The 26,928-nt window shown below is 38.2% G+C and overlaps 1 protein-coding gene across 4 annotated transcripts in view; it reads right to left on the bottom strand.

Annotated features, from left to right (window-relative positions):
* ACER3 (alkaline ceramidase 3) overlaps positions 1-26,928 on the bottom strand; it is a 166,050-nt gene that overhangs the window by 65,430 nt on the left and 73,692 nt on the right. For 2 of the 4 annotated variants that reach the window (XM_003808151.6, XM_034933417.3), the window contains exon 3: positions 2,308-2,360. The exons of 1 other annotated variant lie outside the window; for it this stretch is intronic. In XM_003808151.6, coding sequence (XP_003808199.1) covers positions 2,308-2,360 — 53 coding nt within the window. Of the gene's footprint in view, positions 1-2,138; positions 2,263-2,307; positions 2,361-26,928 lie in introns of all 4 variants that reach the window. One more of the 4 variants, XM_034933418.3, reaches the window with a different exon arrangement.

The raw sequence follows: 26,928 nt of genomic DNA, 5'->3' as shown, positions 1-26,928 counted from the left end.
ATATTTTCACATCTATATTTATGTCTATTATATATGCATGTATTGAACATAGGAGTCTGCACTGTTAACTCCAATTTCAGTTTGTCACCACAGAGCTCATTCTAGTTTTCATCTTTTCCGTATTTGCGACTTTTGTTCTCTAACAGTAAGAAACCTGGCTCCCATTCTCCTTAATGTATTTATTTATTTGATTAATTACCCTGTATGCAACATGGCTTCCATTGCTACCTCTCCTTTTCCCAAGCAATGCCCTTCTCACTCAATTCAGGCTCCAACACTCGGTGCTGGGCTGCTGCTGCACCTCCACTTAGACGGCCTCTCGACTCTGCTTGTGCTCTCAGATCCTGCACTGGGCCACTCTGCCATGTAGAAGTCACTGTCACCTTCCCAGGGTACCAAAACATGGCACAAAGCTGTCCCCACTATGTGGCACTCTCTCCATCCCACTCAGATTCCAACCGCATGTCAAATGACCCCCCCAACTTGGGAGGACACCCTTCTTATTCTGCACTGAGCTGTCCCCTTTGCATGGATACCTTTTCAACCCTGGTCTCTAATACACTGTCCCTGGGCTGCCTTGATGTGCAAATACCCTCCTCACTCCTAGTTAGGCTCTGACACCCTACACTGGACTATCCCCCTATGTTGACACTCTCTTTAACTGGCTGAGGTCCCAGAGTTCTGTGATGGATGGTCCCCACCCCATGTGGCTATCCTATAAGCCACACTCAGGTTTTGACACTCCAATGTGGCTACTGAGCACTTGAAATAAGCCTAATCTGAACTAAAAATATATTGCAGGTATAATAACCAGATTTAAGAATATGAAATACTTTATTCATAATTTTTTATATTGATTATATATATAGAGAGAAGTAGTATTTTAGATATACTGGGTTAAATAAAATTTATTATGATTATTATTATTATTTGAGACAGAGTCTTGCTCTGTCGCCAGGCTGGAGTGCAGTGGCGTGATCTTGGCTTACTGCGATCTCCGCCTCCCAGGCTCAAGAGATTCTCCTGTCTCAGCTTCCCGGGTAGCTGGGATTACAGGTGCACACCACCACACCCAGCTAATTTTTGTATTTTTAGTAGAGACGGGGTTTCCACATGTTGGCCAGGATGGTCTCAATCTCCTGACCTCGTGATCCACCCACCTCCGCCTCTCGAAGTGCTGGGATTACAGGCATGAGCCACCGCGCCCAGCCAAATAAAATATATTATTATTTTCACCCATTTCTGTGTACTTTTTTTCAATGTAGCTACTAGAAAAATTTAAATTACAAATGTAGCTCAGATTTTACTTGTACTACTGTTCTAGAAGTTTCTGGATTAGTGATGGGAAATCAAGAGATCAAAAGACTGAGGACTTGACATATATGCCCTCCTCAGAGTAAGGATGGAAACTAAAAATCCTTGGCTAGCTCTGTAGGGGTGTCCAATCTTTTGGCTTCCCTGAGCCACACATAAAATTAACACTAACGGCCGAGTGCAGTGGCTCACGCTTGTAATCTCAGCATTTTGGGAGGCTGAGGCAGGCGGATCACCTGAGGTCAGGAGTTCGAGACCAGCCTGGCCAACATGGTGAAACCCCGTCTCTACTAAAAATATAAAAAATTAGCCGGGCTTGGTGGTGGGTGCCTGTAGTCCTAGCTACTTGGGAGGCTGAGGCAGGAGAATTGCTTGAACCTGGGAGGCAGAGGTTGCAGTGAGCCAAGATTGCGCCACTGCACTCCAGCCTGGGCAATAAGAGCAAAACTTCGACTCAAAAAAATGAAAAATAAAAATAAAAATAAATTGCAAAAAAAACCTTATAATGTTTTAAGAAAGTTTATGAATTTGTATTGGGCTGCATTCAAAGCCATCCTGGGTCACACGCGGCCCACAGGTTGGACAAGCTTGCTTTAAAGTCTTGCTACATAGAGGGACTCAGACTATTCAAATGGATGCCATACAGCCATGAAAGAATGCAGGTATCTCAGAATAAGAATATATTGTTCTGGTGAACTGATTATGTCTTTTTAAGATGTCCCCATGTGACTCTGCTCTCTAATGCTGCTCTCAATTTTATACGCCTGCATAGAGATGGTCAAAAAGCCCTATACTATTTGTACTTGTTTTCCTTATGGACTCACCTGCTTATTTCTTTACTTCACTTAGTCAGTTTGGATCCTCAGACTTGAAGTAAAAAACTCCAGAGATTACAAATCCCATCTTTTAGCCATAGTTATGTGCTCTTTTCTCAAATCTGAAGTACTTCTGAATTAAGAGAAATAAGCATTTGTCAATTTCATCATTACTAACCTGCATTTCATATTTCAGAGTCATGTGGAAGCACCAGGATCCCATTCCTACCACTGAAATTAAACAAATGAAAAAAAATTAGCATGAAATTCTTTGTGCGTGGACAGTGACCTGAGAAGACAATAAGACATTTCAAAGCATTGAGTTAAGGATAATGAAGTTTATAAAATCTAGTGGCAAGATATAGCTGACTCTTGAGTAAGTGCTATAATTGGTGAAATTTTGGTGTAGAAAAGAAGTACAATATAAGTTCTCCTAAATTCCCTCTACTAAGTGACTTACTAGACTAACAATATTCCATTATTTCTGTAAAATGTATTATCTGATGCTCAGGATAAGTTTTAATGCACATAGCTGGTTAGCTACTCCTTTGCACTTCTGACCCAAATGGCTAAGGTGTATGCTTACTAAGAGCCAGTCAGTTTGTTCCTGAACTTGTTGATGCCATTGTATTTGGTTATCAGAGCTATGACTGCAAAAAGAGTTGTTGCTTCTCCAAGAACTATTTAAAATGCTTGAAGTAGACTTAATAAAAATGAGTTGCTGTCCGGACACAGTGGCTTGCGCCTGTAATCCCAGAACTTTGGGAGGTTGAGGCGGGTGGACCATCTAAGGTCAGGAGTTCAAGACCAGCCTGGCCAACATGGTGAAACCCCGTCTCTACTAAAAATACAAAAATTAGCTGGTCATGGTGGCAGGCCCCTGTAATACCAGCTACTCGGGAGGCTGAGGCAAGAGAATCGTTTGAACCCAGAAGAAGGAGATTGCAGTGAGCTGAGACTGTGCCACTGCACTCCAGCCTGGGCAACAAGAGCAAAACTCTGTCTCAAAAAAAAAAAAAAAAAAAAAGTTGCTAATAAAAATCATGTTGAATTAGGTGTGGCTGGATATCTGTTACAGACTGGGAAAAATAGTAAAAATCTAAAAAGATTCTGTAGGCAGGGCACAGTGGCTCAGGCTTGTAATCCCAGCACTTTGGGAGGCTAAGGCCAGAGGATCGCTTGAACTCAGAAGTTCAAGACCAGCCTGGGCAACATAGTGAGACCTTATCTCTATTAATACATAAGATAATAATAATAAAATTAAAAAATAAAAAGACTCTGTGTTCATGTCCTAAGTTCTTCCCAAGTGCCTCCATTTTAAATAAACTATTTTCATTTTAGCGTTTTATAAAATGTTTGGTTTTTAAAGCAAAGAGTAAGTAGAACTAAAATTAGGGTCTCTCATTCAATGGTCATGTCCTATGTTAAGTAATTGTCAAAGATTATATACAACAAAAATAAAACTTCAGGCCCAGCCCGGTGGCTCACACCTGTAATCCCAGCACTTTGGAGGCTGAGGCAGACAGATCACCTGAGGTCAGGAGTTCGAGATCAGCCTGGTCAACATGGTGAAGCCCCATCTCTACTAAAAATACAAAAATTAGCCAGACATGGTGATACACACCTGTAGTCCCAGCTACTTGGGAGGCTGAGGCGGGAGGATCACGTAAACCTGGGAAATGGAGGTTGCAGTGAGCCGAGATTGTGCCACTGCACTTCAGCCTCGGCGACAGAGTGAGACTCCATCTCAAAAATGAAAACACACACACACAAAAAATTAAAAATTAAACTTCATGTATATATGTATTCAATAATTCTGTGCTTCAATATATCAAAGGTTTAATATCCAAAATTTAAAAAATTCTATGCTTCAACTTAAAAAAATTAACTGATCAAGTATCAGCCCTTATAACATCTAATAAAGCTTTTTTTTCCTGATTCAGTTTAGTTCAGAATTTACTGAGTGCATCCTATTTGCCAAATTCAGTTATAGATGCTGAGGTACAAAGATAAGATCCAGTCATTGGCCTTAATGAAACATATAGTCTAATGGAAGAGACAGGCAGATAAACAGAAGGTGCCTGTACATGGACATATGCGTTGAGTACCACAGAAGCACAGAGAAGGAACACTTGTGAAGGAAATCCAAGAATGCAAGAATGATGGTACAGATTAAACTTAAGGATACATAGGACTTAGCCCAACAAATGTAGTGAGTAGGGGCGTCATTAAATAATTTGTATGAAGCCACCTGAGAAAAATTTCAAACTATATGTTATTCTTGCCTTTAAAAAAATCACTAGATTGTAATTTTTACTCCTCAAAATGAAAGGAGGGAAATAAGATAGTTATTGCACTCATCTCATTAGAGAAATAAGGAAGTGGGGTGGTTCGTGCCTTTTTTCCCAAAAAAGTAATTAGAAGGTACAAAGGTGGATAAATTATTCAATGTAAAGGAAAAAAAAAACCTTTAAGTTATTTAAAGTCACACAATAACAATATACTATGAAGTAAAAAAAAAAAGTGAGATGGGATGATTATTCATCTTGGTAGAATGGCCACTTTATCATGCCTTACTCAAGGACTGTTTTTATCAAAACCTTTTCAAAGTGTTCTCTTGATACTGTTAAATTATATAGCATTAAAAGTCTGATTTTTTTCCCTGCTTTTGCTCACAGAGCCATTAAACGTCTGACTTTTTAGAGATCTCTACAGTTTATTTCCTTTCAACAATCTGGGTAACACATAAAAAAGTATTCTGATGAAAATCTATTCTGGTGGCTACTCAGAGGTTTCAAATTCCTTTCAGGAGAGGGTAGCACTAGGTTTACTCCTCTTTTTTCTTTGTTATTTTCCTTTCTTTTAAAAAGTGCTCTCCTGCAACTGACATTTCTAGACATTTAGAGTCCAAAAACATGTAATAGAACAGCATTCTCTATGCAATATTTTGTATTTTGCCCCTTTAAAGCAAACCACCAAGTTTTGCTGTTTATCAGGTTTCTTGAGATATAATTCACATAAAATCAATCCAAAGTATACAATTCAATTGTTTTCAGTATATTCAGAGGTGTGCAAACATCACCTCAACCTAATTTTAGAACATTTTCATCACCCCTAAAAGAAAGCCTATACCCATTAGCAGTCATTTTCCATTTTCTCTCAACCCCTCCAGCCCTGGGCAATCATTAGTCTACTTTGTCTGTACAGATTTGCCTACTGGGGACATTACATCTAAGTGGAATCATACATCATGTAGTCTTTTATGTCTAGCTTCTCTTCCTTAAGCATAATGTTTCCAAGGTTCATTTATGTCATCACATGCATCAGTGATTCATCCTTTTTATGGACAAATAATAATATTCCATTATATGAACATACCATATTTTACTTATCCATTCATCAGGTGATGGACATTGCTATGTATTGAATGTTTCTATGCCTGCCTCCCCAACTCCCCAGTTCATACGTTGAAGCTCTAGCCCCTAATGTGATGGTATCTGGAGGTGAGACCTTTGGGAGTTAATTAGGTTTGGATGAGGTCATATGGGTGTGGCATCCCCAGGATGGGATTAGTGCCCTTATAAGAGTAAGACACTGAAGCTTGCTTCTTCTCTTTCCACAGCACAGACAGAGGAAAGGCCATGTGAGACACAGCAAGAAAGTGACCATCTGCAAGCCAGGAAGGAGACGTTTTTTTGGTTTTGGTTCCTCACCAGGAACCAAATTAAATGCCACCTTGATCTTGGACTTCCAAGCCTCCAGAACTGTGAGAAATAAATGTATGTTGCTTAAGCCACCCAGTCTATGGTATTTTGTTACGGCAGCCTGAGCTAAAAAAGACATTTAGGTTGTTTCTACATTTTCACTATTATGAACATATTGTATTTCACATATTGTATATGTGAACACTCATATACAAGTTTTTATGTGGACATATGTTTTTATTTCATTCATTCATATACACTTTGGAGTGAGATTTCTGGGTCACATGGTTTAGTATTTTGAGGAAGTGTTTTTTGGAGTGTCTGTACCATCTTATATTCCTATCAGCAATATACTAATTTCTCCACATCTTGCCAATATTTATCACTGGCTGTCTTTGTGATTACAGCCATCCTAATGGATGTGAAGTGGTATTTCATTATCATTTTGATTAGTATTTCCTTAACGAGGACACCATTTGTTTTCAATAAATATTTACTGTGTACTTAATACTCCAAGCATTTCCATTGGGATAAGTGACTGTACAAGAGAAATATGGTTCCTGTCTCAGAACTTTAAACAAACCATTAAAAATACAAAAAGGGGGCCGGGTATGGTGACTCACACCTGTAATCCCAGGACTTTGGGAGGCCAAGGTGGGTAGATCCCTTGAGCTCAGGAGTTTGAGACCAGCCTGCCCAATATGGAGAATCTTTGTCTCTACAAAGCATACAGAAGGTTAACTGGGTGTGATGGCATAGTCCTGTAGTCACAGCTACTTGGGAGGCTGAGGTGGGAGGATCACTTGAGCCTGGGAGGTTGAAGCTGCAGTAAGCCATGATTGTGCCACTGCACTCCAGCCTGGGTGACAGAGTGAAATCTTGTCAAAAAAAACAAAAAACAAAAAAAAACCAACCAAACCACTAAACAAAAAAACATCAAAAAGGGGAGTTATAGAGCTATGAGAATCTATGCAAAGAGTAATGTTATTACCTCGTCTAGGGGGTCAAAAGAGGGCTGTCTGAGGAAGTAATATTTAAGCTAGAATTTGAAGAATAAATTGAAATTAGCCAGATGAAAGAATTTTTTAAAAAATGAGATCATTCTATGTAGAAGAGTCATCTAGAATAAAGACAGAGTTTGTGCATTTGAAGAACTAAAAGAGTTTGGCTTAAGCCATGAACAACTTGGTGTAGGGATCCAATGATGAAACTCGCATGCATGGTTTATAGAAAATAGATTAAGAAGAACTTTTAGGCCAGGTGTGGTGGCTCACACCTATAATCCCAGCACTTTGGGAGGCCGAGGTGGGTGGATCACCTGAGGTCGGGAGTTCGAGACCAGCCTGACCAACATGGTGAAACCCTGTCTCTACTAAAAATACAAAATTAGCTGAGCGTGGTGGTGCAAGCCTGTAATCCCAGCTACTTGGGAGGCTGAGGCAGGAGAATCGCTTGAACCTGGGTGGCGGAGGTTGTGGTAAGCCAAGATTGCGCTATTGCACTCTAGCCTGGGCGACAAGAGTGAAACTCCATCTCAAAAAAAAAAAAGAACTTTTAAAGCGATGTTAAAATCTGATTCAGATTTGGACTTTATCCTAAGGAGAAAGTACAGTTGTTAAAAAATGACACATACACATAGGAATTGATATAATCAGTTTTGCATTTTAAAAATATCACTTGGGTTACAAGGCAGGAAAATGTCTAAAGACTAGTTTTCCAATTTTGATATCAAAAATATTTTTAAGCAACCCCATATATTTATTTGTAAACTATATACAAACTGTGGTGCTAAGATACTATACATTTTAAAACACATAAAATACAAATTTTTAAAAAGTGAGGTAAGGAAGTAACTATATACAAATAGAAGTTTTCTGTCTTGTTTTGTTTTTTGAGACAGAGTCTCACTCTGTCACCCAGGCTGGAGTGCAATGGCGCAATCTTGGCTCACTGCAACCTCCGCCTCCCAGGTTCAAGTGATTCTCCTGCATCAGCCTCCTGAGTAGCTGGGATTACAGGCACCCACCACCATGCCCAGCTAATTTTTGTATTTTTAGTAGAGACAGGGTTTCGCCACGTTGGCCAGGCTGGTCTCAAACTCCTGACCTCAAGTAATCCACCCACCTCGGCCTCCCAAAGCGTTGGGATTACAGGTGTAAACCACCGCACCCAGCCACAAATAGAAGTTAAAGAGTTTTCTTCCTGCATCCCAAAAGATTTTTTTCATTCCCTGCAGTGTGTGCATCCTGCTTTAACTGCTAGCTTAAATAATGAATAAACTCCTTGCAAGGCATACATGGAGCTTCATAATTTGGCTCCGCTGATTTCTTCCACTGTAGCTTGTAGTTCAGTCACAGCTGATTGCCTTTGGTCTCTCATCTCACACCATTAACTCGAGTCTGCTTTGCCTTTGCTCATCCTGTGTCACTCTGTCACTTCTGCCTGGAATACTTACTCTTTCCATTGCTCAATCCCACTTGCTCCCAACCTATCTCTCTGTTTATTGGAATCGTATGCAACTTCATGGCTGGGTGCGGTGGCTCACACTTGTAATCCCAGCACTTTGGGAGGCTGAGGCGGGCAGATCACTTGAGGTCAGGAGTTTGAGACCAGCCTGGCCAACATGGTGAAACCCTCTCTTTACTAAAAATACAAAAATTAGCCAGGTGTGGTGACAGGCACCTGTAATTGCAGCTACTTGGGAGGCTGAGGCAGGAGAATTGCTTAACCTGGGAGGCGGAGGTTACAGTGAGTTGAGATTGTGCCACTGCACTCCAGCCTGGGCGATAGAATGAGACTCTGTCTAAAAAAAAAAAAAAAGAAAGAAATCTTACGTAACTTCTATAGCCATTTTACTGTTTGCTTTTTGTTTCTTTCTATTTTTTTCTTTTGAAGTAATTTCAAACTTACAAAAATGTTGAAAGAATAGTATAGTAGCTGGGCGCAGTGGCTTACACCTGCAATCCCAGCACTTTGAGAGGCCAAGGTGGGCAGATCACGAGGTCAGGAGTTCGAGACCAGCCTGGCCAACTTAGTGAAACCCTGTCTGTACTAAAAATACAAAAATTAGCCGGGCGTCGTGGCGGGCGCCTGTGGTCCCAGCTACTCGGGAGGCTGAGGCAGGAGAATCCCTTGAACCTGGGAGGCGGAGGTTGCAGTGAGCCAAGATTGTGCCACTGCACTCCAGCTTAGGCGACAGGGAGAGACTCCATCTCAAAAAAAAAAAAAAAAAAAAAAGAAAGAAAGAATAGTATAGTGAATTCTTGGATATGTTCTACACATTGGTTCAGATTCACCAATTTTTATCATCTGGCTAATTTTCATATTTATATGTGTGTGTGTGTGTATATATATATATAATATTTTTTCTGAACATTTATGAGTAAATTAATACATCATGCCCTTTTACTCCTTAATACTTCAGTGTGTATCCTAGATCCATTTTAAGTGCCATCTCCTAAGTCAAATGTTCATCTGCTTCCTCTCCAGTTAAGTCTACTATACAAAGCATCCAAGAAATAATGTTTGATAAGGCCAGTAGTTATCAGCTTTTGGATCATACTGTTTTGCCCATACAGCTTTTAAAATGCTAGGCCAGTCCAGAAGCTTCTGATTCAGTGGGTACCCTGGTACATGTATTTTAAAGGGCTGTCAATGACTGTTGCCCATGAAAAGCCAAAGACCACTTTTGGATTCTAAGGTTCATAAAGGCATAGTCTAGGTCTCCACAGTTCACTGTCACCAGAAACTTGCCCAGTGCCAGGCATATAGAGAACACTTATTAGGTATTTGCTGAATGGCTGATTTTTTTCCCTTCTCCTTTGGTAATCCAGTATTTCACAAGAAATAGGGCAGAAGAATAGAAGGAAGGGGGAGAAATAAAATAAGATGCCTGAAATTAGCTCTCTAAAGTGAACCAGATGGGGGAAACTCAGTCACATCTCCACATTTAACAAGAAATCAAGGGAGAATTCAGAAAGCATTTTGGTCACTTTCTCTCTAGTCAATGATGAACTCAAATGTTCTCCAGACACATTAAAATACTGGAAAGAAAAGAAGACCAAGAGGATCAACACTGCTATTGTGAGCCTCTTAAAATGTTTCATTATGTTGACTATATCCACTTCAAGGGAATACTATGATGTGCTTTAATGGAGGAGGGGAGAGTAAAAAAAACCCTTCTAGCTATAAAAATCAGCAAGACACAAAAGTAAAAGAGCAATAAAAATATCCCACCAAAGTTAGCAATTGCTGTATAATTTATTCCCGTTAAGACTTTTATTTATGAATCTTGTGATAAAAAATAAGTTGTAACTTAAGGCTGTACATAAAATTGTTTTTGATAGGATACAGGTACTTTAGAACCTCTGATTTTAGTATATAAATTTTAAAAAGTCAGAGCTGATCCAAAACTTAGGAGAGGATCATTTCATGGTAAGGATATGAATGAAGACAAAATTAGAGGAACCAAATAAAATAATTCAAAAGGCAGAAGTGCAAGTATAAGGCACATATTTAGAATCAAACATATTTTCATTAGATGGGAAGAAAAATGAGGGCAAGTATAATTTTTAGATCTTAGTAAATTCAGGAAAAGACAGAAAAGATCGTCCATATTATCTTTCTCTCAACAAAACATACTTTCTGTGGTTATAACAAGGCTATCAAGAGAAAACCTCCAAATCAACTTTGGAACTTTTTTCTTCCTTTGTAAATTCTGGGCCTGGCATGGTGGCTCATGCCTGTAATCCTACAACTTTGGGAGGCCAAGACGGGGACTGCTTGAGCCCAGGACTTCAAGACCAGCTCAGCCTGGGCAACATGGTGACACAATGTCTCTACAAAAAATGTAAAAAATTAGCTTGGTATGGTGGTGCACGCCTATGGTCCCAGCTACAAGGGAGGCTGAGGTGGCAGGATCACTTGAACCTAGGAGATTGAGGCTGCAGTGAGCCATGATTGCGCCACTGCTCTCCAGCCAGAGTGACAGAGTGAGATCCTGCCTCAAATCTATATCTATATTTAGATATAAATATAGATATAGATATACATACACACACTTACATGTGTAAATATATATATATATATATATATATGATCATGTCACTCTCCTGTTTAAAACCCTCCATTGGCTTTCCATTGCTCTTAGAATAAACTTTAGACTCTACTCTGGCTTATGGTAAGGCCCTGGGTGATCTGGCTCCTGCCCAAATCTCTCCAACCTCATATTCTACCACTTTCCCTCTTGACTTCTAAGGCATATTAGGAGAAAGTTAGGAAGCACACAGATAATTACAATATGGTGCACTAAATGCTATAGTGTGCACTGTATTCTGTGCGAGAGCAGAAAAGTCATCTGATCCTAGCAGGAGACTGAGGAAGATTTAAAAGGCGGCTTTCTAGAGAAAGCAGAGTCCTAAGTGATAGCTATGCAGAGTTCACCAGACAAAGAAGGTTAAAGGCAGAAAGGTGAAAATACATATGGTACTGAAAACAGCAAGTAGTTTGATATAGCTAAACTGTTGGGTATATGTGGGAGAGTTACGGAAGACGAACCTAGCAAGGCAGACAGAGTCCAGATTAGAACCCATGTGCCAAGGAATATAGATTTTCAAATAGGTGATCTCACTTAAACAGAAAATGGTTGAATAGAAAGAGGTAGGCAGGGCTGGAGAACAGGTGAAGTTTAGCACCATAGAACAGTTTTCATTATTGACACACTACAATTTATCAGAAAGTACATATTTTCTGAAAAATTATTCAAATCACCACAAATAGGAAAATAAAGAGTGGAGAAGTTATTTAAGTCAAAGGAACAAATGTCAAACGTGAAAACAAAATGGGATTTGTTGGTCCTTAATTTATAAAAATTAGAAATTCTGGAGATAATTTAAAAAAGGAATCTAAGCATTTTTTCTTTCTTTTTCTTGCATGCACACTGATTTAGTCACATGAAGAATAAAACATTTTATTAATATTAGGGTGACTCTTTTGGCCAACATTTCATCATGATGAAGAGCTGCATTTGACTTGCTTGTTTGTGACATCAAAGTTAATATAAAATTCATATCTGTAGAAATTATCCAGCACACTCCACAAAATAAGTAATAGGGATACGTTTCCCCATATGGTCATGTCCAAAGTGAAGACAGATACAATCAAAATAGAAATGAAATTGGAAAAAGGAGGTCAGGGTACCATCTGCATCTTCTAATCAGATGTTCATATTCACACTTTACTATAGTTTTAAGAGTTTCTCAAGTGTATAATAGAATTTCACTCAGTTGGAACCTCTGGATTCAGATATCTTGGCAAACTACCAGCCAAAGTTTTTCAAGGTTACAATAAAACACAAATATGCTCCGATACACATTTATTTTGACTCATCTGATCACACTGGAAATAGTGTACAAGGGTTTTGGGATCAGACCTAGACTAGAATCCCAGATTTATCACTTATTACTAACTTTAGAAAGCTGCTTAAATCTCTTTGAGACTCAGTTGCCTTAGCTATAAAATAAGGATAATATTTGTCATGAAAGGTTGCTATGAGGATTATCTACCATGTGTCTGGCATACAATAGGTATCAATGAATTTTATTTTCTAGTCTAACTCAAGCTATGAAAAATTCATGTACAAAGATGACATAATTAGATTTTGGAAGCAAGTTAGCTTATTTGCCATGACAGAAATTTAAAAGCCCAAGAATTACAAGTTCCTTTTAAATCACATCATGGTTTACCATAATGCATAAGAAGGGACCTAGAATACATGATACAAGGAGAAGGTCATGTTTCCATAAAGTGTCAAGGCATCAGCAGTCTGGTATATGATATAAAATCTACATATTCAGAGGTTTTAGTGTTATTAGTACTATCAAAACAATGCCAACTATGACTTCCAGGGCATGCATGGCTGTAGCTTTCCAAGTGAAGATAGCATTCACAATAGAAACAAAATGCACTATCATATTAAAGGGGTAGTAGAGTGCAGTAATTGAGAGCATGAACCTTGGAAAGTTGTCCTAAGAAGTTTGGACTTTATCCTTATACTGATAAGAAGCCATTTAGGTTATTTAAAAAGAGCGTTTTAAATTGTTCCCCATCTACCCTCAAGGGAACAGATCATTCTCTAATTTATCTGTTAACTAGTATGTAACCTTATTATAGTAACCTACACACCTACACACACACACACACACACACACACACACAGAGTGAGCCAGAATGGAGCTACAGCAATAACAGAATGGTAATACCAAAAATGAGACTAGATGTTATAATCTTTTATACCTTTTTTCTTAGAAAATAATTTGTTATTCAATTATTGTCTTAATTCTAGCTCCAGCCTAAAACCCTATGAAACATAAGCCACAACTGAGGCCTATAGGAACCACGTGAAGAGCCATTGCAGCTGCCTGCTTTCCGCCTTAGGCAATTCTACCAAGCTACGTACCTGGCCATCTCATTTCATTTCCTGTTCACTGACTACATGGGCTACTTAGCTATCTGTGGTTTCTGCATCTCTGATTGGTCTTGTCCGTGGGTTTGGGCTACTAGGTTAAACATGTTTATTCAAAATGTAGTTATCTGAAAATCATACTTCCATATGCACAAGTACTGGAACTATTAACCAAAAAATAAAAATATTATTTCTGTTGGATGATGGGATTATGAATATTTTTCATTGCTTTCCCCACATTTTTCTTCAATGTTACTATTTAGCAGACTAAAAAACAAGAGGTCACTAATATTTTTGACAAATTGGACTAAAAAAGAGAGGGGGAAATAAATGAGCTACTAAGCAAGCTGTAAAATGATTTCCAAAAATCCTTTCCATGGCACATTGATTTGATGCCTATTTCAATACTAAGTGTAATTGCTACAATTTAAAAGTCTATTAGACCAGGATATAGTATGCTAAAGCATCCACTCAATTTCTCCTTGATAAGACGTAAAATATTGTTAAGATCACTTAAGATGACTTTTATTTACTCTGGCAGTGACAGACTATAGATATGATCACACTAAACTTAATTAAGCTTGCTCCATGCAAAGAATTTCCAATGGGCCTTTTCTGATGAAAATCACTTTGGGTCCTGGTGCTTCCCCATGAGGCCCTGCATAGTGCAGTGTACCCTCTCCTCTTGGGAACTGTCATAAATTCCTCTGGCTCAGGGAAGGTGTGTTGTTCATATTTTCATTGCCAGTACCTAAGAATATCAGGCACTTTGAAGGAAAAGAGGGAGAGATGACTGACAAGACACAGGTAGTGTGTATCTCCTCCACAGAGAGGAACCAGAATAGTAAGCAGATACCTTTCAAACAGATTGTCTAGGAGAGAACACTAGGATTCGCCATAGAAGTGACAAGATGCACCAAAAGTGAATAAAGAGAGGGTTCAAGGCAACTTGCCTAGCCAGGGACTGACTGAAAGCCTGGGGAGGGTCCTGGATGTAGAAAAACAAGAAGAGAGAAACCCTCTGAGTTCCACACTCCAAAATGGGCTTTTACAATCTTGGCTAGGGAGAACCCCTCAACCCTTGCGGGCCTCAGGCCTGACACAGAAAGCTACCTGGAGATTGCCCAGAGATGTTGCTCCAGAAAGGGAATCAACGTGAAATCCCACAGGCATCCAAGCCTAGACCAGCGTTGGCTAAATGCCATTGTGACAGCCTAGATATCAGGAACCTACAGATGAAGCTGCTGATGCTACGCTGCTCCAAGGAGGGGAGGGGAGACTGGGTGCTCCCATGTACCCCTGGGAAGGTCCTTACTGCCCTGCTTGTGGCTACTGTTGAGACTGAGATGCAGGTGGACCACACTCTCCAGAGCCTCTAGCTCACACTGCTTACCTGGGAGGGGCCCTGCCCTACCTAGTCCCCACCCTAGGCACCATATTGAGAGTTTAATGCTGGGCTGTGCTCCACCCTCAGGCTGAGTTTGGGCTGATGTGGCTGCAGCCACCACCTGGCCAAGGAGTGACAGAGAAACTAAGCTCTCCTACTCATACTTAGGACAATACCCACCACCCTGCTACAGACTGCTGTGAAACTGAGACTCAAGCAGATCGTACTCCCCACAGCTTCTTGCCCATGCTGCCTTCCTAAGATGCACCCTTCCCTCCTGGGTTGCAGGTCCAAGGCATCATTTAGAAAGTTTAATGCTGGGCTGTGCCTTGCCCTTGGGCTCAGTTTGAGCTGATAAGGCTGCATCTCCTGCCTGGCTGAGGAGGGACAGGGAAATCAGGCTCTCTTACATGTACCAAGGATAATACCCACTGCTCTGCTACAGACTGCTGTGAGACTGAGACTTGAGCAGAGCACACTCCTCACACTTGCCCATGCTACGCACCTGAGAGGGGCCTTGCCCTCCCTGGTCACAGGCCCTCGCTAGCACCATTTTGAGAGTTTAATGCAAGGCTGTGCCCTCAGACTGAGTTTGAGGCTACTCGGTTGCAACCACCAACCAGCCGAGGGAGGCACAGGGAAAACAGACTCTCCTGCTCATAACTAGGACAATACCTATCACCCTGTTTCAGGCAGCTGTGGGACTGAGGACTAGCCTGCCCAACCCATCACAGCTACTAGCAACACCAACAAAGACCACGTGGCTCCCAGTGGATTGCTCCACTACCACTATTGCCATTACCCATATCACACCAGCTGCCCAGGAGTTTGAGAACCTGCCCACATACCTGGAAGCTGTACTTCCACTCCTAGCTTCTAAGCAAGTGAAGTGCAGGCCCAAGAATCAGCCCTCCAGTACCCACTAACACTGGTGCCAGCGTATGCTGCTTTGGAGACTAAAAACAGACACACAGCCTACTTCTGCCACCAGTGGGGTGTGAATACTGGCTCAGCGGGGGGTATCCAAGCCCCCAGCAAAACTTCACCACAGCCTCATCTAACTATACCCTAAGCCACAGAGGAAATAACAGATACCACTGAACCCGTGTACTGCCAAAGAAGTCATACAAAGATCACACTACTGCAGGCACCCAAAATCAAAGCCAAAGCATCCTATTCAACCAACAACATATATCTATCTTCAGGAAAAAATTCTGCCCTGCAAAAGCAATTTCAAAAAATTGGAACAAGTGAATACTAAACCAGATGTTTAGATATCAATGGAAGGACATGGGAAACATGAACAAGCAGGAAACTGACACCATCAGAGGACCACAACAGTTGTCCAGCACCAGATCCCAACCAAAAATAATGCCAGATAAAAAATTCAAAATATTGATTTTGAAGAAGCTCCATGAGATACAAGAGAAATCTGAGAACCAATACAAATAAATCAGAAAAACAATTCAGGATATAAATGAGAAATTTACCAAAGAGATAAATATCTTAAACAAAAACCAAAGAGAAATTCTGGAAATGAAAAATCCATTGAAAAAAAAACAACAAAATACATTTAAAAGCTTCAATAATAGACTAGACCAAGCAGAAGAAAGAATCTCAGAACTTGAAGACAGGTCTTTTGAAATAATCCAATCAGACAAAAATAGGGGGAAAAAATAATAAAAAAGAATGAACAAAGCCTTCAAGACATCTGGGACTACATAAAGTGACTGAACTTATAAATTATCAGTATTCCAATGGGGAAGAGAGATCAAAAAGTTCAGAAAACATATTTAAGGAAATAGTCGATAAAAACTTTCCAAGTCAAGCAAGAGAGTTAGACATCCAGATTCAGGAGGTCCAGCAATCCCCAGGCAAATACACTGCAAAGAGGACATCACTATGGCATATTATATTCAGAATGTCAAAAGTCAAAGTAAAAGAAAGAATTTTAAAATTAGTAAGAGAAAAGCATCTAGTCAATATAAAGGAAACCCCATCAAACTAACAGCAGACTTTCTAATAGAAACCTTACAGGCCAGAAGAGAATGGAATGGCATTATCAAAGTGCTGAAAGAAAAAAAGAATCAGCCAAAAATTTTATATCCTGCCAGAATAAGTTTCACAAATAAAGGCAAAATAAAGTCTTTCCCAGAGAAGCAAACACAGAGAGAATTTGTTACCACTAGACTGGTCCTTCAGGAAATACTCAAAGGAGTCTAAAACATGGAAACGAAAGGTCAATAACCACCATCCTGAAAACACATGAAAATATAAAACTCATAAGTCTTATAAAACAATTGCACAAAGGAGGAAAAGAATCAAATGTGAACACAATAGAATTTCATTAAACCACAAAGACAAAAAGACAACTAGAAAACAATTAACAATGGACAGGAACAAAGCCTCACATATCAATATTAACCTTGAATGTAAATGGATTGAATGATCCACTTAAAATATATAGATTGACAGAATGGATTTTAGAAAGCATGATCCAGCTATATCTACATACAAGAAACTCACCTTACCTATAAAGACACATATAGACTGACAGTAAAGGGGTAGAAAAAGACATTCTATGAAAACAGAAATCAAAAGTGCACAGGAATAACTATACTTATATCAGATAAAATAGACTTTAAATCAAAAACAGTAAAAAAAAAAAAAGACAAAGGTCATTATATAATGATAAAGGTATCAATTCTGCAAGAGAATATGACAATCTTAAATATATATGCACCCAACATCAGAGCACCCAAATTCACAAAACAAGTATTATTAGACCTAAAGAAAGAAGTATACAGCAATATGATAATAGTGGGGGGGTCTTCAACACATCACTCACCGCACTAGATAGATCATCAAGATAAAATTAGCAAAGAAACATTGGACTTTAGACCAAATGGACTTTTCAGATATTTACAGAACATTCTACCCAACAACTACAGAATATATATTATTTTCATCACCACATGGAACACTGTATAAGATATACCATGTTAGGCCACAAAATAAGTCTTAAAATTTTTTTAAAAATCAAAATCGTATTAAGTATCTTCTCAGATCACAGTGGAATAAAGCTAGAAATCACTACCAAAGGAACTCTGGAAACTATACAAACACATAGAAATTAAACAACATGCTTCTGAATGATCGCTAGTCCAATGAAGGAAGTAAGATAGAAATTTTAAAATCTTTTGAAATAAATGAAAATGGAAACAACACACCCAAACTGGTGGTATACAGCAAAAGCAGTGCTAAGAGGGAAGCTGATAGCATTAAATCCCTACATCAAAAAAGTAGAAAGATCATAAATTAACAATTCATGTCACACCTCAAGGAACTAGAAAAACAAGAACAAACCAAACCCAAAGTTAGCAGAAGAAAAGAAGTACAAAGATAAGAGCAGGAATAAATGAAACAAACAAAAAAAGCAAAGGATCAACAAAATGAAAAGTTGGTTCTTTGAAAAGATAAACAAGATTGATAAACCACTAGCTAGACTAACCAAGAAGAGAGAAGATCCAAATAAAAATCAGAAATGAAAAGGGAGACATTACAATTGATACCACAAAAATACAAAAGATCATCAGAGACTATTATAAACAACTATACACTCTGCCTAGAGGAAATAGATAAATTCTGGGAAACATACAACCTCCCCAAATTAAACCAGGAAGAAATGAAACTCCTGAATAGATCAATAATTACTAGTGAGATTGAATCAGTGATTTAAAAAAAATCTCCCAACAAAACAAAGTCTAGGAGTAGACGGATTCACAGCCAAGTTCTACCAAACATACAAAGAAGAACTAATACCAATACTCCTGAAACTACCCCAAAAAATCAAAGAGGAGGGAATTCTTCTTAATTCTACAAAGCCAGAATCACCATGATACCAAAACCAGACAAGGACACAAAAACAAAAAAGAAAACTACAGACCAATATCTCTGATGAACATAGACATAAAAAACCTCAACAAAATACTAACAAATCAAATCCAACAGCACATCAAAAACATAATACACCATGATCAAGAGGCATTTATCCCAGGGAGGCAAGGATAGTTAAACATATGCAAATACAAAAATCAACATATGCAAATCAATAAATGCAAATCATCACATAAAAAGAATGAAGAACAAAAACCATATGATCATCTCAATAGATGCAAAAAAAAAAAAATCCATTAAAACTCAACATCCTTTCATAACAAAAATCCTCAACAAGGCATAGAAGGAACATATATCAACATAATAAAGGCCAGATACAACAAATCCATAGCCAACATCATACTTAATGGGGAAAAGTTGAAAGCATTCCCTCTAAGAACTGGAACAAGACAAGGATGCCCACTTTCACCACTCTTATTCAATATACTATGGAAGTTCTAGCCAGAGCAATCAGGCAAAAGAAAAAAATAAAAGACATCCAAATTGGAAAAGAAGAAGTCAAAGTAGCCCTGTTTGCTGACTATATAATCTTATATCCAGACAATCCTAAAGACTCCACCAAAAAAACTCTCAGATTTGATCAATGAATTCAGTAAAGTTTCAGGATACAAAATCAATGTACATAAATCAATAGTATTTCTATAAACCAACAATGATCTATTGGAGGGCCAAATCAGGAAAGCAATTCCATTTATAATAGTTAAATAATGATAATGATAATAATAATAAAATACCTAGAAATATATTTAACCAAGGAGATAAAAGAGCTCTACAAGGAAAATTACAAAACACTGATTAAACAAATTGTAGAGGACACAAACAAATGGAAAAACATCCCATGCTCATGGATTGGAAGAATTAATATCATTAAAATAATCATACTGCCCAAATCAATCTACAGGTTCAATGAAATCCCTATCAAAATATCATCATTTTCCACAAAATTAGAAAAAACCTATTCAAAGGTTCACATGAAACCAAAAAAGAGCCAGAATAGCCAGAGCAATCTTAAGTGAAAGAGAAAAGAACAAGGCTGAGGCATCATATTGCCTCAAGTGAAAAGAACAGGCTGGAGGCATCATATTGCCTGACTTCAAACTACACTGCAAGACTCTGTCTCAAAAAATAATAATAAATAAAAATAAAAAATTAAAATTATCTAATTAATTTCTGTCTCCCCATGCTAGACTATAAGCTCCAATGAACATTGGTTTTGAGAATTATAACTAGCACATAATAGATATTCAGTAAATATTTTTCAAATAAATTTTAAAATGACTAAATTCTTAGTGGATCTATGCTCTAAACCAGAAACCTCATAAATTATTGTCTGTTTCTGAAATATTTCTCCACAAAGCCGAAATTCCCACTTCTTTCTACAAAATCTCTTTCAACACCAACAACTAAGTGCATATCAGTTAAGCAGTTGTTATGGGGTTTTGTCAAAAAATAAAAAACTGAAAATCTTGTTACGGTATTCAGCAAATATCCTTGATTTGAAATAAAATCTCTGTTTCCAGGTAAAGTTGTGTTTCTCTCTCTTCTCCCCTTCTCTTCCCTGCTTTCTGTGTGTGTGTGTGTGTGTGTGTGTGTGTGTGTGTTTATACACACACATATTTGGTGGGGAGACTTAACTCAGTGTAAAATTCAAACAAGAATATAAAAAGTTTTAGCAAAATGTGCCTAATGTTTAGAGGTGTTTAAAATAAAGCATTCATTTTTTTCATTCACTTATCCATCGAACATTCCCATGTGTTTAGTTTGTACCAGGTATTGCTGAATGCAGAAAATCCAGAAGAATAAAACTCAACCCTACTTTTAGGAAGCTTCGTCTTATAGAAGGGACGGATACTTAAAAACAGATTATGACAGTACCACATACAGTGATATAAGTGCAATCCAAAAAGTAAGAATAAGGTATAGAAGTAGCACAGAGGAAGAAGTCATTTACCACCACAGTTGGTGGATAAGAAGAGAAGGATTGTTAAGTCAGAAAAATACTCCTATAATCGCTACCCACTTCTGTTCCTAGCTTTACTTATTCCAAAACTCTCATTCATTGTTAAGTTGCTTGGTATACTATAGACTATACATACTATTGTCTATATGTACTTATAGCTGATGATAGTATACCAATAAATCTTTTAAAATGTTCAACAATTCTTTTAAAACAATTACACATTTTATTTTAAAAATATTTTAACCCATTTCCCATTTAGAAAAAAAAGTTACAGAAGTATTACAATGAACTCCTACACAACCTTAAATTAGGTTTACTCATTATTAACATTTTGCATTTTATCTTTATCTCTCAATATATTTAAAAAGTTGGCTGGGTGCAGTGGCTCATGCCTGTAATCCTAGCACTTTGGGAGGCTGAGGTGGGAGGACTGCTTGAGGCCAGGAGTTCAAGACCAACCCAGGCCAACATAGTGAGAACCCATCTCTATTTTAAAAAAAAAAATTTAAGTATCTAAAATAAAGCAATAAACATATTGTTATTTTGCTCAACTATTTGAAAGTAAGTTGCAGAGAGCATGACTCTTTACCACAAAATACTTCAGGATATATCTCCTAAGCATGGACATTCTCTTACATGATCATATTATAATAAGCAAATTCAGGAAATTTATCATTAATGTAGTATTACTATCTATTATAAAGTCCTTATTCAACTTTCACTGATTCATCCAATATTGTCCCTGTAGAGCTTCTTCCCCTCATGCCCCAACCCAGAATCTAATCTGTGATTACATATTGCATTTAGCCGTCATGTCTCTTTTAATCTGGAACAATTCAAGATGAATTATTTGTTTTTCATGACACTAACATTTTAGAAGCACACAGGACAGTTGTTTTATAAATTGCTCCTCAATTTGTTTTTTTCTGGTTACATTCTCTTAATTTCATTCAGCACTTTTGGCAATAATACTGTATAATGATGTTTCCTTTTTGGTATATCACACCAGGAAGAACCTGCTGTCAGTTTGTACCTTTGTTTTTGTTTGTTTGTTTTTAGAGATAGCATCTCACTCTGTCACCCAGGCTAGAGTGCAGCAGCACAATCCTGGCTCACTGCAGCCTCTACCTCCTCGACTCAAGGAATCCTCCTGCCTCAGCCTTCTGACTAGTTGAGACTATAGGCATGCACCACCATGCCTGTCTAATTTAAAAGATTTTTGTTTTGCAAAGACAAGGTCTCACTATGTTGCCCAGGCTGAATGTACCATTATTAATGCGGTTAACTTTGATTACTTGAAAACAAGATGGTATCTGCCAGATTTCCCCACTGTTAACATTCTTCCCTTTGTAAATAATGAGTAATCTGTGAGGAGATACTGTGAAGTTGTAATTATCTTGTTGACCAAACACTCTGACCCAATAGTTTTATATTCACTGATGACTCTTGCCTAAATCAGTTATTTTATCATTCTGTTTACATTTATTAGTTGGCATTCTACTTTTTTTAAGCTTTCTCTTCTCACCCCATTTGTGTTTTTTAGAATCATAGGAACTCATGGATTTTTTTAATACCACATGTTAAAATCTATTACTGTTATTTTTCAGATTATTAAGTTCAGATTGTCCTGGTTTGGCCAAACTGCCTTCTGTGTTACTTTGACATGATTCCTTCATTTTTTTTTTTTTTTTTTTTAGCACTTTCTTACTTTCTGACAAGATGTTCCAGGCTTATCTTGTACTTTCCCTGCCTTAGCCCAAAAATGGGCCACTTCTCCAAGAAGTTTTGGTTCCTTTCAGTGCAGAAAGACTTAAAAACCAAAGTCTAGCACTATTAATAGGTATGTTCATTGCTACTAAGCCGTCATTGCTCCCAGGCCCTTTCAGACAATAGAGCATTTGAAATCAATAAAAAAAATCATGCTGATACCTCTAACTCCAATCCAGTACCACAGGGTTTTTTCCTTGCCTTCGCTCATCCAAATCTGTATCTCCCTTCTTCCACAGTGAGAATCCTAGCTCCTAACAATATCAATATAGGTTTTCAAGGCCAGACATGCTGGCTCACACCTGTAATCTGAACACATTGGGAGGCTGAAGCATGAAGATTTCTTGGGGCCAGGAATTCAAGACCAGCCTGGGCAACATAGGGAGACCTGTTTCTACCAATAAATAAATAAGTAAGCCGGGTGTAGTGGTGCACACCTGTAGTCCCAGCTACTTCAGAGGCTGAGGTGGAAGGATTGCTTCAGCCTGGGAGGTTGAGGCCGCAGTAAGCCGTGATAGTACCATTGCATTCCAGCCTAGGTGACAGAGCAAGACCCTGTCTCAAAAAAAAGTTTCTCATTTGCTTTTCTAATGCAATGGGTCAAGCCTGTAATCTCAGCATTTTGACAGGCCAACGTGAGCGAATCGCTTGAGCCCAGGAGTTCCAAACCAGCCTGGGCAACATGGTGAAACCCCATCTCTACAAAAAAATACAAAAATTAACCAGGCATGGTGATGCATGCTTGAAGTCCCAACTACTAGGAAGACCAAGGTGGGAGGATTGTTTGAGCCCTGAGGTCAAGGCTGTAGAGAGCCGTGATTGCACCACTGCATTCCAGCCTGAGCAGGAGAGTGAGAACCTGTCTCAAAACAACAACCACGACAAACAAACAAACCCAAAAAACAAAATCCTAAGATGCATACAAAGACAGCTTCAGAATTGCTATACCCATACCACTACCAACAATAAACATATAGTAAATAAACGTAGGAAAGCGAGGTTTTCTTTTATTTTCAGATTGGGGATATGTAATAATAATACTATTTCAAAAGTTAATCAGATTTAGTCTGGATAATCTAGTTACATTTTTGAATATGTGAAATAATAACATACTTTTGAAGTAAAAATACAAACATACATACTCAGAAGTGTCACTCTCTCCTCTATCTTTTCCACACCATTTCTATCCACCCCCTGCAGTAGACAGTTTCATTATTTTCTGGTTCATCTTATTTCTTTTTGAAAAAATAAGTAATGTGTATATTTTCTTTTTACTAGCAAAAAAGTTGTATACCAACTTTTAAAATGTTATTTTACATTCTCATCTTTTACTTACTTAACATATCCATATCAGTTCAGTGACACTTCTCATCCTTTCTACATCTTCATAGTACTTATGATGTACATATACCAGTTTATTCAACCAATTTTTGTAAGTCTGTTCACATTATTTTGTAATTACAAATACTACTACAGTAACCTTGTGTACATTTAATTTTGAACTGTTGATGGCATATCTTCACAGTAAATTCTTAGAAGTGTGATTGTTGGGTCAAACGATAAATGCATATATAGTTGTCAGATATTGCCAAATTCAGCTTCAAAAACTTTGTGTTCTCATCAGCAATGCATGAAGAATGCCTATTTCTCCCACAGCCTTGCCAAAATAGTGTTGTCAAGAGTCTGACACTTTGCCCATCTAATAAATGAGAAATAATGTATCAGTGTAGTTTTCATTTGCATTTCTCTTATTAAGTAAACTGAATATTTTTTCTTATACTTGTGAGCTATTTTTTATATCTTTCTTGGAGAATTTTCTGTCTTTGACCACGTTTTCCTATTGAATTTTTCATCTTTTTATAATTCAATGCTTAAAATTATTGGCCGGGCACAGTGGCTCATGCCTGTAATACCAACATTTTGGGAAGCTGAGGTGGGCAGATCACTTGAGGTCAGGAGTTCAAGATCAGCCTGGCCAACATGGGGAAATCCCATCTCTACTAAAAATACAAAAATTAGCTGGGCATGGTGGTGCACTCTGTAATCCCAGCTACTCGGGAGGCTGAGGCAGGAGAACTGCTTGAACCCAGGTGGGGGAGGGTGCAGCAAGCAAAGATTGCGCCACTGCACTGTAGCCTGGGCGACAGAGTGATACTCTGTCTTAAAAAAAAAAAAAAAGAAAGAAAGAAAAGAAAAATTGTATATTAGGGATATTAAACCTTTTCTTGTGAATATTTTTACCATGTGGCCTTTTGCTTTTGAGTTTGCTTATGCTATTTTTTGTCATGCAAAAGCGACTTTATTTTTTAATACAATGTAAATGTTATATAACAGAAGTTTTTTTATTTTACATAATTTGTCAACCTTTTCCTTTCTTATACCTGAATTTTGAATCATAGAAAGTCTTTTCCCAAAGATTCTTCCCCATGTAAGAATGCACACACGTTTTCTCCTAGTAGTTGGAAGATTTTTATTTTTACTTTTAGCCTTCTTATCAATTTAGAATTTATTCTTATGTATAAGGCACACATCCAATTCTTTTCCTCAGCATCATTTATTAAAACACATCATCTTTGCCCCAGTGACTAGAGATGCCATCTTTATTAATACTAAACCCCAATATAGGTTTGGGTCTATTTCTGTACTTTTTAAAAACTCTACTGTATGGTCTATTGGAATATCAGTGCTATACTATTCTAATTCAAATCTACTCTTTGCCTGCCACCATCCATGTAAGAAGTGACTTGCTCCTCCTTGCTTTCTGCCATGATTGTAAGGCCATGATTCCCCAGCCATGTGGAACCGTAAGTCCAGTAAACCTCTTTTTCTTCCTAGTCTTGGGTATGTCTTTATCAGCAGCATGAAAACAAACTAATGCAGGGTGTTTTGTTGTTGTTTTAGGAATTATTTTTGCATTATGCCTTTTTCAGTACTCATGACTGGATGGACATTCTAGTACAGTGTGGCTGGTAGAACTTTCTGCAGTAATGAAAATGTTCTATATCTGCACTGCCCAATATAGTAGTCACAAGCCATATGTGGGTATTGAACACTTGAAATGTGGCTAGTGTGACAAAGGAACTGAATTTCACATTTTATTTAAATGTAATTAATTTAAATTGCAACATGTGACCAGCAGCTACTAAATTGAACAGTGCAGTAATAGTGGATTCATCAGGAAGCAGTCATGTGTACAGTATTCAATGAGTATTTGTAGGTTTAAAACTGTTTTTCTATAACTAGAGCACCTAGAGAACAACCTGGTTGGAATATAAAATACTTGGCTTATACTTCCTCTTCATTTTTTTAGAAAATGCTGTTCCACTGGTATTTTCTTTGTATATTACTGATAAGGTCTGATGCCAGTCTAATTTTCGGTCCCTTGTAAGTAATCAAGGCTTATTTCCAAGAGCTTTGACAATAATTTCATTTTTACAATCCAATAGTTTTACTAGGCTCTATCTCAAAATTGATCATTCTAAATCAGTTTACCAGGCAAAATTGGACCTTTCAGTATACATATTAAAGTCTTTTTTCATTTCTAGAAAGTTGTCTTGAATTATAATTTTAAATATAATTATGTTCCACTGGTTTCCCCCATGCCACCTAGGGACTCCAATTATATGCATGTTGGATCTTTTCTGCTTGTCTTCCATTTCAATCCTTTTCTCTCTGACCCTTTTTATTTCTTTATCTCCTTTTAATTTTCTTGCTTGTTTCTCTGACTTTCTACAACAGCCCCTATTAAATATTCAGTAGACTCTACTCTCCCTCAAGCACACTGTAATTTAGTCTTAATTTCTTTATTAAGTTCGATGAATTCTAATTTTGTTTCGTCTTTTTTGAGGAGAGGAATTGAGCTATTTCTGTTATTAGTTTTTAAATTTTTGATTCATTTCTTTGTTTGAGGCAACTTAATTCAGTTAGGAGTATTGTATTACATCTTCCTTCTGTTTCACAGTTTGTTGTGGAGAAGAAATTCTATCATGCGAATGGTTTTGATTCTCATTTTCTGTTTTTACCCTAATTTTACATGGAAATAGGCTGCATGTTGGGGGGTCTATTTTATAGAGAGAGTAAAGATTTTAAGTGGCTTACAAGATTTCTAATTCAATCCCTCTCCCTCTCCCTCTCCCTCTCCGTCTCCCCACGGTCTCCCTCTCCCTCTCTTTCCACGGTCTCCCTCCCTCTCCCGTCTCCCCACGGTCTCCCTCTCCCTCTCTTTCCACGGTCTCCCTCTGATGCCGAGCCAAAGCTGGACTGTACTGCTGCCATCTTGGCTCACTGCAACCTCCCTGCCTGATTCTCCTGCCTTAGCCTGCCGAGTGCCTGCGATTGCAGGCACACGCCACGCCTGACTGGTTTTCGTATTTTTTTGGTGGAGACGGGGTTTCGCTGTGTTGGCCAGGCTGGTCTCCAGCTCCTAGCCGCAAGTGATCTGCCAGCCTCGGCCTCCCGAGGTGCTGGGATTGCAGACGGAGTCTCGTTCACTCAGTGCTCAATGGTGCCCAGGCTGGAGTGCAGTGGTGTGATCTCGGCTGGCTACAACCTCCACCTCCCAG

This window comes from Pan paniscus, chromosome 9, assembly GCF_029289425.2.
Source record: "Pan paniscus chromosome 9, NHGRI_mPanPan1-v2.0_pri, whole genome shotgun sequence".
In the NCBI taxonomy this organism is placed as follows: Eukaryota; Metazoa; Chordata; class Mammalia; order Primates; family Hominidae; genus Pan; species Pan paniscus.
The sequence above is the reverse complement of the archived record's forward strand: the minus strand, read 5'-3'. Positions and strand labels throughout refer to the sequence as shown.